This window comes from Piliocolobus tephrosceles, chromosome 2 (genome assembly GCF_002776525.5).
Source record: "Piliocolobus tephrosceles isolate RC106 chromosome 2, ASM277652v3, whole genome shotgun sequence".
NCBI lineage: Eukaryota > Metazoa > Chordata > Mammalia > Primates > Cercopithecidae > Piliocolobus > Piliocolobus tephrosceles.
In genome coordinates, this window is record NC_045435.1 from 38,710,794 (window position 1) to 38,728,938 (window position 18,145).

The 18,145-nt window shown below is 42.7% G+C and overlaps 1 protein-coding gene across 1 annotated transcript in view; it reads left to right on the plus strand.

The window, feature by feature from the left end:
• Window positions 1–18,145, plus strand: part of PARP15 (poly(ADP-ribose) polymerase family member 15) — a 60,423-nt gene that overhangs the window by 23,054 nt on the left and 19,224 nt on the right. The window contains 7 exon segments of the mRNA XM_023214705.3: window positions 1,705–1,821; window positions 6,243–6,479; window positions 8,797–9,024; window positions 11,890–11,968; window positions 13,125–13,274; window positions 15,868–15,930; window positions 17,524–17,691. Coding sequence (XP_023070473.2) covers window positions 1,705–1,821; window positions 6,243–6,479; window positions 8,797–9,024; window positions 11,890–11,968; window positions 13,125–13,274; window positions 15,868–15,930; window positions 17,524–17,691 — 1,042 coding nt within the window.

The following is an 18,145-nucleotide window of genomic DNA, read 5'->3' on the forward strand; positions in this document are numbered from 1 at the left end:
CACACTGGTTTCCTTTTCAGGACAATGAAGTTTCTATACTGGATGGTCTATCATGACCCTTTAAATTCTAAAATTCTATGATCGATTAATAGTCAAACTCCAAATGCATTATTATGGAGTACTCAGGGATATGTCTTAGTTTGAGTGCCTCCTGAAGAGGACCCTAAGACAGGATTGAAGTGCAACTTATTTGACTAAGAAAGTAAAGGAAATAGGCTGGTTGCAGTGGCTCATGCCTGTAATCCCAGCACTTTGGGAGGCGGAGCCGGGTGGATCACTTGAGGTCAGGAGTTTGAGACCAGCCTGGTCAACATGGTGAAACTCTGTCTCTACTAAAAATACAAAAATACAGAAATTAGGGCCAGATGTGGTGACTCACACCTGTAATCCCAGCACTTTGGGAGACTGAGGAGGGCAGATCACGAGGTCAGGAGTTCGAGACCAGCCTGGCCAACAATTAAAAAGATAATATTTTGTATCTTTGCAAAGATACAAAAATTAGCCAGGTGTGGTGGCAGGTGCCTGTAATCCCAGCTACTCGGGAGGCTGAGGCAGGGGAATCGCTTGAACCTGGGAGCAGAGGTTGCAGTGAGCCGAAATCGCGCCATTGCACTCCAGCCTGGGTGACAGTGCGAAACTCTGTTTCAAAAAGAAAAAAAAAAATACAGAAATTAGTGGGGTGTAGTGTTGCATGCCTGTAATCCCAGTTACTTGGGAGGCTGAGGCAGGAGAATCGCTTGAACCTGGGAGGCGGAGCTTGCAGTGAGCGGAGATCGCGCCATTGCACTCCAGCCTGGGTAACAGAGCAACACTCCGTCTCAGAACAAAAAAAGAAAGAAAGTAAAGGAAACTGATGGGGACATCATCAAATCGGCTCCCGCTTAATCCCACTAGGGAAACCCATAGTGAATCTCTCTGGGAGGCAAGGTTGCTGCTGTATATTTATACCAGCTCCTATCAACCACTGGATGAGGGCTGGTGGTGGGGGATTGTGGAGGGGGGTTCAATATACCTGCACTTCCTCTCTGCTACACCAGCAAGCCAAATGAGGTCTGGCACTAAAGAAAGTCCCCAGGTAAGAAATACAGTTGGAAATATATCCAGGGTACATTTAAACAGTAAAGGCTGGGGAATACAGACAGGATTGGCTATGCTAGGATTATTGGGGGGATAAGTAAAAAAGCTCACTGGCATTTGGGATATTAAATACAATTGATATTCAAACATTATAATAATAAACTATCTGCTTTTAAATCCCAGAGCCGAGTTATGAGTTTAGAGAATTCTGCGAAATGTAATAGTTATTTTCCATACGAACACCTATAAGGAAAGTTTATTTATTTATTTATTTTTCATTTTTTTGAGACAGGGCCTTACTTTGTTACCCAGGCTGCAGTGCAGTGGTGCCATAATGGCTCACCGCCACCTTGATCTCCTGGGCTCAAGCAATCCTCCTATCTCAGCCTCCTGAGTAGTGGGGACTACAGGCACATGCCACTGCGCCTGGCTAATTTTTTTAATTTATGTTTTTGTAGAGATAGGATCTCAATATGTTGCCCAGGTTGTTCTTGAACTCCTGGGCTCAAGTGATTCTCCCACCTAGTCTTCCAAAGTGCTGGGATTACAGACCTGAGCCACCGCACCTGGCCTAAGGGAAGTCTTGAAATTGGCATTGCTGGTAATATTTTACTGTTTTCTCCACAGTCAAGAGATGAGTTCAGCAAGAAAGATTGCCTTTCAATCAGGAATGTTGTAGCTTCAATCCAAACCAAAGAAGGTCTGAATCTCAAGTTGATAAGTGGAGATGTTCTATACATCACGGTAGGTGATGCCATTTAATAAATCTACCAAGGAACAATGGGATCTAATTAACTTGTTCTGTGACTTGTTCTTTGTCTTAATCAAAGATTAAAGATATCAAAGATAAATTTGAGAAGTTAAACCCACTTAAAGTTTATGCAGAAATATACTTACCATCCCCTATATTCTTCCACATGTACTCATGTGGAGGGGTTCAAGTTTAACCACAAACAAGAGTTTGCAAATCCATCTCTTATTTCTCTGTAACTGATCTTGACTTACTCTCAACCCAGTTCTATTTTTCTCTCCTGCACCAGTCAGCATTATTGAGGAAGATATGTGTACACCACATTATAGAATCACCCTTCACAAACACACCTTTGCTCCTGCCTGAGCACTTTGCAGAAGCACAGGAAGAACGAGGAGGGATAAAGGTTACCAGAAGAGGTGCTAAATCCTCAGCCTGGCTGCTGCCTACCCCTCCTCTCCTACTGCTTCCTCTTCCTTGGAATCACCAATTAACAGAAGATTCAGGCCCTATAATCCTCCTATAGTTGACATCCATCATGCTCAATCCTGGCTGCAGATCATAATCATCTGGGGGACCTTTTAAAAATACAGACTCCCAGGCCTCACCCCTAGAGATCCTGACTTTAATTGGTCAGGGATGTGGTGTAGGTGACAATAGTTTTTGAAAGCATTCCAAGTGATTATCTTATGCAGCTAGGGCTGAGAATCACTGGTCCAGATGCTTCTTAGAATTCTATAGCCCCACCATTTGGACATCTGATGTTTACCTTCAGATGGCAGACATTCAGGACTAACAGAAAGAGAACTCTGCTGACAAACTGGGAGACTCTTCTGGATTATGAGCCACTGGAAATATTCTTTGCATTTGCTGTAGTTAATGGGATGGCAGAGAGGAGGCAACCAGCTGCTTTCTTCATGTTCTCTAGAGTTTTTAGAGTCCTCTGTCACGTGGGTTCAGGACTTTGTCCTCAAATCAGCATGTTTAGAAGTTGCATCTTATCATTTTACACAGAATTGATCTGACTCACACTACTCAAACTCAAGAGACTTACTTATAAAACTGGAATTGTAATTATTTTGTTTGCAATGAGAAAGATAATTGCCATGGCTACTGGTAATAGTGAGCTCTGCAACTGAGTATTATGAGAGTGATTGGTGAGTAATATGACCAGAAGAACTGGATGATATAAAAGTACAGTAAATTTATTTTTCACTCTAGGCATAGGCATAGTGTGGTGAGTAAGTAGACGAACTCTGAAGTCCGTTCTGGCAGGGTTCAAATACTGCTCCACCACTCAACAGCCACTGATCTTGGTCAATATCCATCTTATGTCTCAGAGTTCTTATCTATAAATATGGATGATGATGATATGAAGGTTGTTATGAGGCTTAGAGTGAAATAACTCATATAAAGCACTTATCCCCTGCCTTGCACATAGAAAGGACTCAAAAAAATGATAGCTATTATCATTATCCCCTTATGATGTTCCACTTTATATTTTACCTTAGTCAATTAGTACTACAACCTAATTAAGATATATATGACTTGCCCACATTTTATAGACAAAGAAACCAAGGTCTTTTCACTATACAGTCCACCGAGTTGATTATAAATTTCATGTCAACTCATATTGGGATTTACCTATTCTTACCATTGGATGGTGCTGTATAAACTTTGGAATCCACTTTGTCTTTCTTCTCTGAATTCTTTCTCCTATCCAGTTAGTTTCCAAGCCCTAATAAGCCCTCTTTCAAAATATCTCATGTACATGCCTTTCCTTTTCATTGCTATTGTCTACAATACACATTTCAGTAGACACCACTCCCAACCCCCAATCACGCCTCAGTACTACCCTGACCTCCTTGTCACTCTTTAATCTGTCCTCCACATCGCTGTTTGATATATATTCCAAAAACATTATTTTAGCAGGTACTTCTCTGCACATATATCTTTGGTGTCTTCCTTCTACCTATAGGGCAAAGTCCAAAAAAGTGACTTTCCAAGTACTACATTGTCTGGCCCTAAATCTCTTCCCAGCCCCTCTTCTCACTATTGAATCTCTGCTTCAGCTAAATTTGAACTACTTTCTGATCTTTCACAATCCTATGCTTTCTTTTTTTCTTTTTCTTTTCTTTTCTTTTTTTGAGACTGAGTCTCGCTCTGTCGCCCAGGCTGGAGTACAGTGGTGTGATCTCGGCTCACTAAAACCTCCGCCTCCTGGGTTCAAGTGATTCTCCTGCCTCAGTCTCCCAAGTAGCTGGGATTATAGGCACCCACCACCACGCGCAGCTAATTTTTGTATTTTTAGTGGAGACCAGGCTTTGCCATGTTGGCCAGACTGGTCTTGAACTCCTGACCTCATGTGATCTGCCTGCCTTGCCTCCCAGAGTGCTGGGATGACAGGTGTGAGCCACCACACCCGGTCACAATCCTATTCTTTCTTAAATATTCCACACACCTTGAATGCCTTGCTGCCTTCTTTCTACCTGACCCAATTACAGCCATTCTTCAAGGCCTATCTCAAATTCTTATCCCCTTTAAAAAGTCTTCACTCACTATTCCAATCTAAATATTTTCCTATCTTTTTTGAAATTCTATACCAACTAATATTTGTATATTTAACCATGTCTTTTGATTATTTTGAATTGATTTCAACGTTATGACAAGGTTACTTTTTCCATTGTTTGTTTTTTCCGGATAGAGTCTGGCCTTGTCACCTAGGCTGGAGTGCAGTGGCGCAGTCACGGTTCACTGCAGTCTCAATGTCCTAGGCTCAAGCAATCCTCCCACCTCAGTTTTCCAAGTAGCTGGGAATACAGGCCACTAACTAATTTTTTTTTTTAATTGTAGAGACAAGGTCTCACCGTGTTGCTCAGGCTGGTCTTGACCTCCTGGGTTCAAGCAATCCTCCTGCCTCGTCCTCCCAAAATGCTGGGATTACGGGCATAAACCACTACGCCTGGCCTGTTTTTTTACATGTTAATATATTGCTTCCCCAAACTGTGTAGGAATCAGTAAACAGAGAGTGAAACTGCAAGTGGGAGTGAGGAGAACATGGGCTAGATCCATTTTGTTTCGTTTTGTTTTGTTTCTTGGATGGCTTGCTCATTCTTGTCTCTGCAGGGGGCTTCTCAGATCTTGACATTGGTTTATGCTAACTTCATATAATAGCTTATATGCTAACTAACATTGTACAAGTGGACCCAAGAAAGCTAATTATTAAGTTGAGAAATATAACCTATTATATGTCCCAGAGACATAGACATCTTTTAATTTACCATGAAGAAGAGTCCCCAAAGAACCAGGACAACCAGAATCCACATGATCAGGCTGGGCTCACTCCAGTAATCCCAATGCTTTGGGAGGCCAAGGTGAGCAGGTCACTTGAGGTCAGGAGTTCAAGACCAGCCTGGCCAACATGATGAAACCCCATCTCTACTAATAATACAAATGTCAGCCAGGCATGCTGGCACATGCCTATAATCCCCACTACTTGGGAGGCTGAGGCACGAGAATTGCTTGAACCTGGGAGGCAGAGGCTGCAGTGAGCCGAGATCATGCCACTGCACTCCAGCCTGGGGAACAGATCAAAACTGTGTCTCAAAAAAATTAATTAATTAATTAATTAAAATTAAAATAAAAAAAAAAACCCACATCATGAGAGTGTTTGTCTCCTCCTACTCCCAAATTACCAGGGAATCAGAAGGTTTCTGGTGAGCACAAAATCTGACTAATAGGAGTTACGGGCTGAATATGTAACATCTCATGGCATTAGACTATGTCCCTCATTTCACCAAAGGAACAGCCTTACATTGACATTGGAGAACTCGATATCCCTGGATAGGCTAGAATGGATACTGCCTACCCTCACCTTAGTGATTTTCCTTTGCCAAGGCCTTCAGGCCTGCCAAGGCCCTCCTTCACATCGACCTAGTCTTTCTTTTGGTATATTGTTAAATTCAAAATAAATATTCTCAGTTCCTGCCAGCCTAAGAGCGATTCTTTCTCCCTTCCCCTGTCTCTCTGTCTCAATCTTTCTGTGTTTTTGTTTCTCTCTGTCTCTGTTTTTCACTTTCACTTTTCTTCTTTCTCCATTTCTCTCTCTCAGTCTTTGTCTCTGACTCTCTGCCTCTGGTCTCTGACTCATTTTCATAGCTCTACTCTGACTCATTATGTGTTGATTTCACAGCAGTGGTAAATATATTTCCTTAATGTCTAAGTTTTGGAAGTGACCTCATCATGGTGTTTCAGTGCTAACAATAGACTGTAAGCTCCTCGAGGGTGGGGATGACATGTTAGTATAACAGGCAAAACATATCCGTACATTAGCCCATAATACTCAGTAAATTTACAGGTGCTCAGTCATTATGTATTATTGATTCAATCTCTAACTGTTTCTGTTTTCGTTAAGGCTGATGTCATTGTCAACACTGTTCCCATGAATCTTCAGCTTGGAGGAGGACCACTATCTCAGGCATTTTTGCAGAAAGCTGGTCCCATGCTCCAGAAAGAGTTAGATGACAGCAAGTGGGAAACAGAGAAAAGAGTGGGTAACATATTCATGACAAGTGGCTACAATCTGGACTGCAAAGCTGTGCTCCATGCGGTGGCTCCAGATTGGGATAATGGAGCGGGGACTTCTTGGCAGGTAGGGAACGCTCTTAGTTCTCCACCTCATTTGGTAGCTTTGGGAATCTTCTTCTGGTGTGGTATAGATCTGTGCTGAAGGGAGGCAATTTTGCCCTACAGAGGATAGTTGGGTTGTTACAACTGCTACTGGCATCTAGTGAGTAGAAGCAAGGGATGCTGCTAAATATCCTGTGATGCACACACCAGTCCCCACAACAAAGAAGTGTCTGCCCTAGACTGTGAAACCCTGTATTGATTGAACCCTGTCTGTCTATTGCAATCTTTATTACATTCCATGCAGAATCCATCACAACTACCAGTTATTTCCGAGTAATTGACCTTTGGAAGTAGTAACAGTCACTGGGATTCTACAGGAGGGGTGTCTAAGATGTAATGTAATAATCTTTCAGCATAGCAAAGAGGTGTGCCCAGCACTGTGGTGAAGAATAAAAAAGAGTCAGTGCCCTTTCGATAACATCATTCCCACCTCCACTCCCACTTTAATTTCCCAACTTTTTTTCAGAATATAAAAAAGTAATATAATTACATTGTGGAATATATAGAAAAGTACAAAAAGACAATAAAAATAATAATCCAACCATCAAGAGATAACTGTTTTCTTCTTCTTCTTTTTGAGACAGAGTTTCGCTCTGTCACCCAGGCTGGAGTGCAGTGGCGCCATCTCAGCTCATTGCAACCTCTGCTCTGCCTCCTGGGTTCAAGTGATTCTCCTGCCTCAGCCTCCTGAGTAGCTGGGATTACAGGCACCCACCACCAGGCCTGGCTAATTTTTGTATTTTTAGTAGAGACGGGGTTTCACCATGTTAGCCAGGCTGGTCTCAAACTCCTGACCTCAAGTGATCCACCCGCCTCGACCTCCCAAAGTGCTGGGATTACAGGCATGAGCTACTACTGTGCCTGGCCTTAAGAGGTAACTTTAGTTAACATTTTACTATATTTCCTTCAAGTCAACTTTATGACTTTATGCATATTTATTTATTTATTTTTTGAGATGGAGTTTTGCTCTTGTTGCCCAGGCTGGAGTGCAATGGCACGATCTTCGTTCACCGCAGCCTCTGCCTCCCGGGGTTCTTGCAATTCTCCTGCCTCAGCCTCCCAAGTAGCTAGGATTATAGGCATGCGCCCCTACACCTGGCTAATTTTGTATTTGTAGTAGAGATGGGGTTTCTCCATGTTGGTCAGGCTGGTCTTGAACTCCCGACCTCAGGTGATCCGCCTGCTTCATCCTCCCAAAGTGTTGGGATTACAGGCGTGAGCCACTGTAACTGGACAGCATATTTATTTCTTAGTTGAGATTCTCTCTTTCTCTTTTTCTTTTTTAATTGAAACAGGGTTTCACTCTGTCGCCCAGGCTGGAGTGCAGTGGTGCAATCTTAACTCACTGCAACCTCTGCCTCCTGGGCTCAGGTGATCCTCCCACCTCAGCCTCCCCAGTAGCTGGGACAGCAGGCACGCACCACCATCCCTGGCTAATTTTTGTGTTTTTGTAAAGATGGGGTTTCACCATGTTGCCCAGGCTAGTCTTGAACTCAAGGGCTCAAGCTATCTGCCCACCTCAGCCTCCCAAAGTGTTGGGATTATAGGTGTGAACCACCGTGTTAGGCTCAATATTATCTTTTTTTCTTCTTCTTTTGGCCCAGTAATCTCTTTAAACATTTTTAAATACCATTTTTTGTTTTTGTTTTTGAGACGGAGTCTTGCTCTGTCACCCAGGCTGGAGTTGGAGTACAGTGGCGTGATCTCAGCTCACTGCAAGCTCTAGAGGCCTGCCGGGTTCACGCCATTCTCCTGCCTCAGCCTCCCAAATAGCTGGGACTACAGGCACATGCCACCACGCCTGGCTAATTTTGTTTTTGTATTTTTAGTAGAGACGGGGTTTCACCATGTTAGCCAGGATGGTCTCGATCTCCTGACCTCGTGATCTGCCTGCCTCAGCCTCCCAAAGTGCTGGGAGCCACTACGCCCGCCACCGCGCCCGGCCAATACAGTTTTTATGTTTCTTTTTAAAAAAAAAAACAAAAAACTTAACATAAATACTGCATGTTGTTAAAGATTCTTCATAAACACCACTTTTAGTTGCATTGAGGTACCATTTTTATGCAGCCATTCCCACACTGTGGACCGGCCTCTCCTGAATGAGTGTGACTCTCTCTGGAAAGTACTCTGCCCTGTTTTTGTTTCCTCTTTCTGACTTCACAGGCCCTGACTAAGTCAACAATAGCAGAGAGGTCCTTGTCAGAGTTGCTGGGACCACAGCTCTTTGTTTTCCACCAACTTAAGCCCTAACTTATGTAAATGTACTTTGCACATTTCAGATCATGGCAAATATAATCAAGAAATGTTTGACAATTGCAGATGAGCAATCTTTCTCATCAATCACATTTCCCATGATTGGAACAGGAAATTTGCGGTTTCCCAAAGCTGTTTTTGCTAAACTAATCCTTTCAGAAGTGTTCGAATACAGTAGCAGTGCAAGGCCGATAACTAAACCGTTACAAGAAGTCCACTTTCTGGTATATACAAATGACGATGAAGGCCCTCAGGTATGTTTACATATCCCATCTGCTTAACTCTGGCAAGTGAACCCAAGAGCATTCAGATGTTTTTATAGATATAGGAATAACCGTGTTTTCTACTCCTGTGCCCATAAGTGATAGTTGCTAATGGGAGGTTGCCATATGACTTAACTATAAGCCAACACTGATAACTCATGTTCATAGACAGTTCATCAACAGACAAGCTAATCGATAATAAATACATTCTTAGAAAGAAGTGGAAAGTTATTGGCATAAAAACGGCCTTGACATTTTAACACTGACTATATGAAAGCTAAGTCATGGCTTTATCTATGGGGAAAGGGCAGAATAAGAGAAGCCTCAAGGATTTAGTTATTTGGATAGAATAGACCAGTCGACACAAGTCTGTGAGTGTCTACGAACTAGAAATAGCAGCACCATATTCAGCAGTGGAGAAGCAGTCAAAGCACACTAAGTAGCTCCCACTGACATTAGAAAAATGGTATACCTAGGTGTAATCTCAGTTTTGCCATTTAAAAGTTGGGTGACATACCTCTCTGAATCTCAGCTTTTTTTTTTTTTTTTCAGACAGAGCCTTGCTCTGTTATCCAGGCTGGAATGCAGTGGCACCATCTCGGCTCACTGCAGCCTCTGCCTCCTGGACTCAAGCAATCCTCCCATCTTAGCCTCCCTAGTAGCTGGGATTACAGGCAAGTGCTACCACGCTCGGCTAATTTTTGTATTATTAGTAGAGACAGAGTTTCTCCATGTTGGCCAGGCTGGTCCTGACCTCAGGTGATCCACCCACCTTGGCCTCCTGAAGTGCTGGGATTACAGGCATGAGCCACCGCACCCAGCCTGAATCTCAGTTTTATCAAGTGTAAGATGAGTGTGATAATAACACCTTTCAGAGTTGTTCTAACTATTAAAAGGGGTGTATTTGAAGTGTTTTGCATGATATCTAGCACATAGAAACCCCCAGAACTGGTAGTAGTCATTACCTGACTTTAAGGACTGACAGGAAATTGCTACAACTTACTAACATCACCACTTAAACAGGATCAAAGATAATTTTATTTTTTAAGTTCTTAGTTATTCTTACCCATTCTGGATGGAAGTGTGGTCTTTGCAGAGATGTTTCCCAAAATTCCCCAGAAACACTCCAAAGTATTGCATGATGTAGTTTGTAAGTAAATTTATCCATCGGAAATAATAATAACAGTTTAAAAAATAACATTTAGCGGCCAGGCCCGGTGGCTCAAGCCTGTAATCCCAGCACTTTGGGAGGCCGAGACGGGTGGATCACAAGGTCAGGAGATCGAGACCATCCTGGCCAACATGGTGAAACCCCGTCTCTACTAAAAAAATACAAAAAACTAGCCGGGCGAGGTGGCGGGTGCCTGTAGTCCCAGCTACTCGGGAGGCTGAGGTGGGAGAATGGCGTAAACCCGGGAGGCGGAGCTTGCAGTGAGCTGAGATCTGGCCACTGCACTCCAGCCTGGGCGACAGAGTGAGACTCCGTCTCAAAAAAAATAAAAAATAAAAATATATATATATAAATAAAAAAAAAAAAACCTTTTAGCCCCAAAGGTTCTTAGTTTTCTTTCCCCCAGTAAATATAAAATATCCAGAGACATACTTTCTTGCTCAAAGATAAACTGGGGTAAATTATTATTAGCAAAATATTCGTGATATATGTGTCCTTGTTGAGTTCATAATAACATCTGCCCTTTACTGGGGTGACATCTCCCGTAGCAATCTGGAAAGTAACTGCCCCAAATTTCATTGTTAACCAAGAATTAGAAACATGGACTGGTACAGGCTCACGCCTGTAGTCCCAGCACTTTGGAAGGCTGAGGCAGGGGGATTGCTTGAGCCCAGGAGTTCAAAACCAGCCTGGGAAACATGGCAAAACCTCATCTCTGCAAAAAATACAAAACATTAGCCAGGCATGGTGGTGCACATCTGTAGTCCTAGCTACTTGGGAGGCTGAGGTGGGAGGATCAGTTGAGTCCAGGGAGTTGAGGCTGCAGTGAGCCAAGATCACGCGACTGTAGTCCAGCCTGGGCAACAGAATGAGACCCTGTCAAAAAAGAAAAAGAAAAGAGAAAGAAAGAAAGAAAGAGAGAAAGAGAGAAAGAGAGAGAGAGACAGAGAGAAAGAGAGAGAGAGAAAGAAAAGAGAAAGAAAGAGAAAAAAAAGTAGAAAGAGTCCCAAAGATACCTGAAAAGAAAGAATATGGATGAATACAACCCAAGTGAAACTTTATAACTCTACTCTGTCACCCATTGCTCAGTTTTATCACTCACACGACCAAAATGCCTTTTTGTTTTTTCATTTCTAAACAAAACTTCAATGTCTGAGGTTTTCTACTGTGAATTTTCATGTTTTCATTCCGGAGGCTTTGGCTGGACATAAGAGATGAAGCATACTGTATGTGTTTGTTGTTAATCACCCCCAGAATGTACCTAACAACCAGAGATGCCAAGGAACGTTGTTGCCCTGCCCCCGCTCACCAAACAAATGCTCTATACTCCCCTCAGCACATTGGATGTAGGAGATTAGAATTATGGAGTTTCAAAAGAGGAGGGATAACTGATAGTGGTCACTAAAAAGGCATGTGACTTCCTGCAGAGCCAGAGTCAGCACCCCTGCTGACATACTTGCCTGGACAGTGTTAGATTACTCCCAGGGTAAAGTAAATCAGCACTGCTATTTGCTGAGAAAATTCCTAGGTTGAGCCGCAATCCTTTAAGAAGTCTCTGAAGGAAGAGGAAATCTTTTGAGAACTATTGTTATCAACTCTTTGATATTGAATGATCAATGCTCCAAAGAATTGGATTAATATTTTTACACAACATTGTTGTGGTCAGTAACTATTTCTATTTCCAGGCATTTTTAGATGAATTCACTAAATGGTCAAGAATAAATCCCAACAAGGACAGGATTCCCACGGCTGGAGATACCCAAGGTCTGGTAAAGTCATTCTGCTAAGGAAATATTTCCTTTTGCTGAGCAACTCTTCAGTGGTAGTTGAAGTCCAATAGAAGGAGGCAAAGCTAATTCACATGAAGAACAAATCTGTGATAGAGGAGGTGTTAGAGCATGTCCCATTGTCTGTGCACACAAAGAAGCAATCACATATTAACATGAACCAAATCAATGGTAATGAAACCAGTTTCTAAGAAATGGTAATAAAAAATAACTAAACTGTGCCTGGCACACTATACTTTATGGATTGCTGTCTTATATAGTATATTATTTAACATGTACAATGGCCCCATGGCAGGTGGTTCTGTTGCCACTGTATAAATGTCAAAAGGTAGATCTAAAGGGTTTAAGGGATGAGCTGAAGTGGCATATCTAAGTTGTAAGCCTCAGAGTGTGGAGTGGAGAGTAATATGTCAACAGGTTAAATGTAACTTCCTCTGAGAAGTCTTTTTTTTTTTTTTTTTTTTTTGAGATAGAGTCTTGCTCTGTCACCCAGGATGGAGTGCAGTGGCGCGATCTCTGCTCACTACAACCTCTGCCTCCTCGGTTCAAGACATCCTCTTGCTTCAGTCTCCTGAGTAGCTGGGATGACAGGTGTGCACCACCACACCCAGCTAATTTTTCTGTATTTTTAGTAGCCACACGGTTTCACCATATTGGCCAGGCTGGTCTCGAACTCCTGACCTCAAGTGATCCTCCCACCTCAGCTTCCCAAAATGCTGGGATTTCAGAGTAACCTTTATATTGCTACACCTGTGGTAATAAAAGACCCTCCTAGCAGTGTTGTCTGCAAGAAAGGACAGCGCCCTTTTCACACTGCCTTTTTTTCCTCATTCCTCTCTCTTGACACCACAGCAGCTCTTACCAGTAGACAGACTGGCACAATCGGATATTTCTGCCTCATCCTATGTAACTCAGAAAATGTAGATATGCTTACTGTCACAAAGCATTATTTTCTAATTTCCTTTAAAAAGAAAATCTAGCTGTTTAAGAGGTCAGGAGATACGATAATATTTGGGTTTATGTTGGGGGAAAAGAAAGAGGGCCAGGCTGGGAAGAGAATAGGGCCCCAAGATGAGTGCTCTTCCTCCAGAAGCTGAGCCAGCCCATTCTTTACCTATTTCCTTTCTTTTCAGGTGTGGTCGGGACTGTCTCTAAGCCTTGTTTCACAGCATATGAAATGAAAATTGGTGCAATTACTTATCAGGTTGCTACTGGAGACATAACCACTGAACAGGTAGATGTTATTGTAAACTCAACAACAAGGACATTTAATCTGAAATCAGGTACTTTATTTAAGCAATACATTGTAATTATTAGTATGACTAATCTCTGGAAGGGAAATTGTGGCTAATATCTGCCCTGAGTAGACAGAGAGTGTTGTAGAAACTATGTGGTCCCTGAACTCAGGAAGATGTGGGTTGAATCCCAGCTACGTCACTTACCAATGTATAGCTGTGGACAAGTCACTCAACCTCTCTGAGTGTCAGTTTCTTTGCCTGTCAAACGCCTATTTCCCAGGAGAGGATGAGATAGGGTGTCAACTGATATAAAGGTGGAGTGTAACTGACGCATGGTACTTAGTGTCAGCTCTGGACTGTCGAATTTCCACATGTATAGTTTAGTACCTCTAAGTTCCTCTATTTTTATTTTCCTTTTTATGCAACCCAGTTGGCATTCACAACTCACCTCCCATAGTTCTTCTCTTCTCTACATTACACTGACCCAGAAATGAAACGCAAACCTTTTTCTTTATTTTCCCTGAAATGTTTGACCATTCCCATCATAGTAACACATTCAGGCATGCCCTCCCCTCATATGTCTATTAATTTATAACTTATACACATATACTCTTAACCTTTTTGGGTTTTTTGAGGTGGAGTCTCACTCTGTCGCCCAGGCTGGAATGAAGTGGTGTGATTTTGGCTCACTGCCACCTCTGCCTCCCGAGTTCAAGTGATTCTCATGCCTTAGCCTCCTGAGTAGCTGGGACTATAGGCATGCGACACCACCTAATTTTTTTTTTGTTAGAGATGGGGTTTTGCCATGTTGGCCAGGCTGGTCTCGAACTCCTGACCTCAGGTGATCTGCCTGCCTTGGCCTCCCAAAGTGCTGGGATTACAGGCATGAGCCACCGTGCCTGGTCCTCTTAAATTTTTGTATATTATAAAACGTTGACTTTTAAGTTAAAAGGGTAAGATAAAACATAAATAGAAATAGAATTTAAATATTTTCTAAGTTGAAAAATATTATGGAACTTACCATGCAGAAGTGAATCTGTAGAATATCCATTTAATTCATTGGTCATTCCATTTTTCAGTCATTTAAAATGTAGACATAAATAACATTTGGTTATTTGAAGCACGCTAAATTGAACCTATGCATTTATCCCTGTCCCCTTTTGGATTCCATTAATACAACTGTAAAGGAATAAAAAGGATATAAACACACAAGAAAAAAGAACATTGGAAGGAAAACAACTACGAACAGAAGATAACAAATTTTTAGATGATGGGGAGCTGCTAGCCAAGGGTGGTAACTGCCATGGAGTAGAGAAAATTTAGTACCTGCAGGAGAGAAGAGTAGCCCCAGAGACACAGGAATTGGAGGCTGCTGGTATCTGGGAAGGCAGGGGGCAAGTACAGAGATAAAAACAAGGTTGAATGAAATTCAAGCTCAGTAGCAATTAGACTACTTGATTGGGTCTCCCATCCTATACAGCAGTAACTTTCCTTGCTCTTCCCTGGCCAGAGATGGGAGGTTTATTCTCTAGAGAAACAGAACCAGAGGGATTTTGGACTTAGGGCGCCAGGCATAGGAGATGAGGAGCTAGACTGAAAACTGTTTAAGAGAACATCTGTGTACCAAACATTGAGTGCCCAGCCCCTCTCCCTGCGTGGATCCCAGAGCAGCAGACAGTAGGTGCTGCCTGCTTGCCTTACACTGAAGCCTGCTGGTCAACACGCCTTCTTGAGTAGAACTTCTAAGCTCACTCTTAAATAGGAATGGACTGGCGAAAATCACTTGACATTTGAGAAAAGTCTTCACAGCAAAGACAGAGACCAGAACAAACAAATTGAAAAAAGATTTTTTTAAAAAGAGACATTTTATAACACACACACATAATCAAGGATATATAGATATCTTCATAATGATAAAACAACTAACATTCATTCAATATTTTCTGCACACCAGGTTCTGCGCTAAGCATTTTTCATCCATTACCTCTTTTAATGTACAAATAACCCTGTGAGGGAAGTGCCATATTAGCCTCTGTGTAACAGATGAGGAACTTATTAGTCACATACAAGCTAGAAAATCCTGGAGTCAACTTCAACCCAATTTGTCAAAATGCAAAGTCCATGTTTTTAACCACTGAACCCAGCTGTCATTAGACTTGACCAAAGTGGTGAAGCTACAACCTTGACTGGAAGATTCACTGGACTGAAACCAGCTGTCTAACTGAATGGGGCAGGGAATCAAATAACTTAGTAAAGTGCTTGATTTTATTACAGTTTTGAGATCCATGCTTCTCATTAGTATCAGAACTTTTATTTTTATATTTTCATTCATTTTTACAAAATAATAAGGGTAGAATGCAAAAAATTTCAAATAACTGCAAAAGAGTCCTGTATAAATAGGGAAGGTAAAGTTGCAGATGCCAGCCTTTCAGATCCTGGGCACTTCCATGGCACTGAGATCAGACTGTTCATCAGCCACTGGGTGGAGGTTGCTATAGAAACAGCAGTTGGTTGGGCATGGGGGTGGTCAATGGATTATGCACAAAAGGATGAGTTGAGCAGAAGTCTAATGTACAAAAGCTATAACCACTTATTGAATTCTAACTGATGCCTTTTACCATTAACATGTCTTACTTAGGTGTGTCAAAAGCTATTTTAGAAGCTGCTGGACAAGCTGTGGAAAATGAATGTGCTGCACTAGGTATGGGCACATGTTACTTTTGACTACAAACTTGAAAATCAGAGGGCTGAGATTACAATGAGAGGATGTACAGGAGGACTGGGGGTGGAGTAAGTAGCCAGCAAAACTTTGAAAGAAGGTTGGTTCACTGGAAGAGCAGGCACAGGTGGTGGGACTTGGAGGCTATGGGGGAGAGGTTCTTTATCCCACCATCTCATCTGTCTCTTACTTCCTGAGTAGTAAAAAGAACCCAGGCCTGGGTCCTAATAATCCAGGCTCTGCCATTTACTGAGCGATCCTAAGCACGTCATCTAACTGCTAAGAGCTTTGCTTCTCTCATCAGTAGGAAAGTTCTACTAATAAGTAGTGTGGGAAAGCTGTGCCACAGGTGGTTTTGAGGATCAGAAGGAACGATTAATGTGAAAAGTTCTGTAAACTGTAAAGTGCTGTACAAACTTTCCCCAACCTTGTTCTACTTCTTCCAACACAACTGCATATAACCAACTTCTAATCCTTTTATGAATGAGTGTGGACTCTGAGTGGGGAACCTAAGGTAGTGATTATAAACTATTTGTCCTTTAAAATATCCCTTGCAGAGTAGGCTGTGAATGTGCTTTCAAGAGGTCATAGTGCACCATGTTTGACAATGTATTTCCGCAACTGACCTGCTACAGTGCCTGAAACTCCTATGTTTGTAGCTCTCCTCTGATTAAGAAATTTCTCTGGAGTGAATAAAGCTCTGGAGTGAGAGCAGAGGAAGATAATATTTGATCACTAACATGAGGAGTTAGCAGGAGTTGGAGCACTGGGAGAGCTCGCTGTGCCTAGGAGGCAGGAGCAGAGGATGAAGGTGGGCTGCACAACCTGGAACAGCCTGAGGAGGCTGCCTGGGAGGGAGGTGAGAAGGACATCCGAGGGGCCCTAGGGAGTGCCTGGGCATGGGTGCTCCTCAGGAGGGCAGGATGGGATGGGCAGGGGTCCACTCTTCTCCTCCTCCCTTTTGCTGGCCCCAGCCTTACTCAGAGCAGTCTGAACCAAAGAAGCAATGCCTTAAAATGGCCCTGGTCATTTCCATGTGCTCAAGAGCTCTAGAGTCCTGAGCGAAGGAGAAGTTTTCATCCTTTCACACCTCCGTGCCACAGAGTTCGTTGCTTTTACCTCCTTCAAAAATTAATGTGGCTGAATGAGCCATGTCATGTTTTGCTCTTCTGGGACAGCAGAATGGGGGTTTAGAGCTCTGGAGACTGGCTGCTTGGGTTCAAGTCCTAGGCAATCTTTGGCTACTGACCTTACCTCTCTCTGTGGCTGTTTCATGTGTGAATGGGAAAACAGTACCTGCTTCACGGGCTTGTATCGAGGATTGAGCAGATTAATGCAGATAAAGTGCTTTTGAACAGCACCCCAAATACTCAACAGTGTATTTGTTGAGCTCGAGAATTCTGACTGTAAAGAAAATGTGGCTGTCACAGTCCAGTGAATGAAACCAACAGGCTCGAGGGAGGCTGGGCATCACACAGCCTTCACTGATGTCAGCTATTTTCATTTCTCAAAAATCAAAATGTTGCCTCCAGTAACTAATGGACTGCATGTTTGTTTTTCTTCTCTTTTTTTCAGCTGCACAGCCGCACGGAGATTTTATAATTACACAAGGTGGAAACTTAAAGTGCAAAATAATAATTCATGTTCTTGGGGAAAATGATGTCAGGAAAACGGTCACCAGTGTTCTAGAAGAGTGTGAACAGAGGAAGTATGCATCAGTTTCCCTTCCAGCCATCGGAACAGGTTTGCAGCTTATCACTCTATGATAAAATTTGAATGATACAAATTCCTTTAGATTTAGTCTCACTCTTAAGCAGATCAATGCTGAGTCCATCTGAAGGTGGCAACAATGATGTAAATCAGAGAGGGGGCCATCTTTTAGATCCAGAGGGCACCATCAGCTACTGGGCCCAAGCCTCTTTCCTCCATCTTTCTTCTTTCTTTCTTTATTTTTTCAAGATAGAGTCTCACTCTGTTGCCCAGGCTGGAGTGCAGTGGCATGATCTCAGCTCACTGCAACCTCCTCCTCCCAGGCTCATGCAATCCTCCCACTTCAGCCTCCCAAGTAGCTAGGACCACAGGTGTGCACCACCACACCTGGCGAATATTTGTATTTTTTTTTATAGAGACAGGGTTTCCCCATGTTGCCCAGGCTGGTCTCAAACTCCTAGGCTCAAGCAATCCGCCTGCCTCAGCC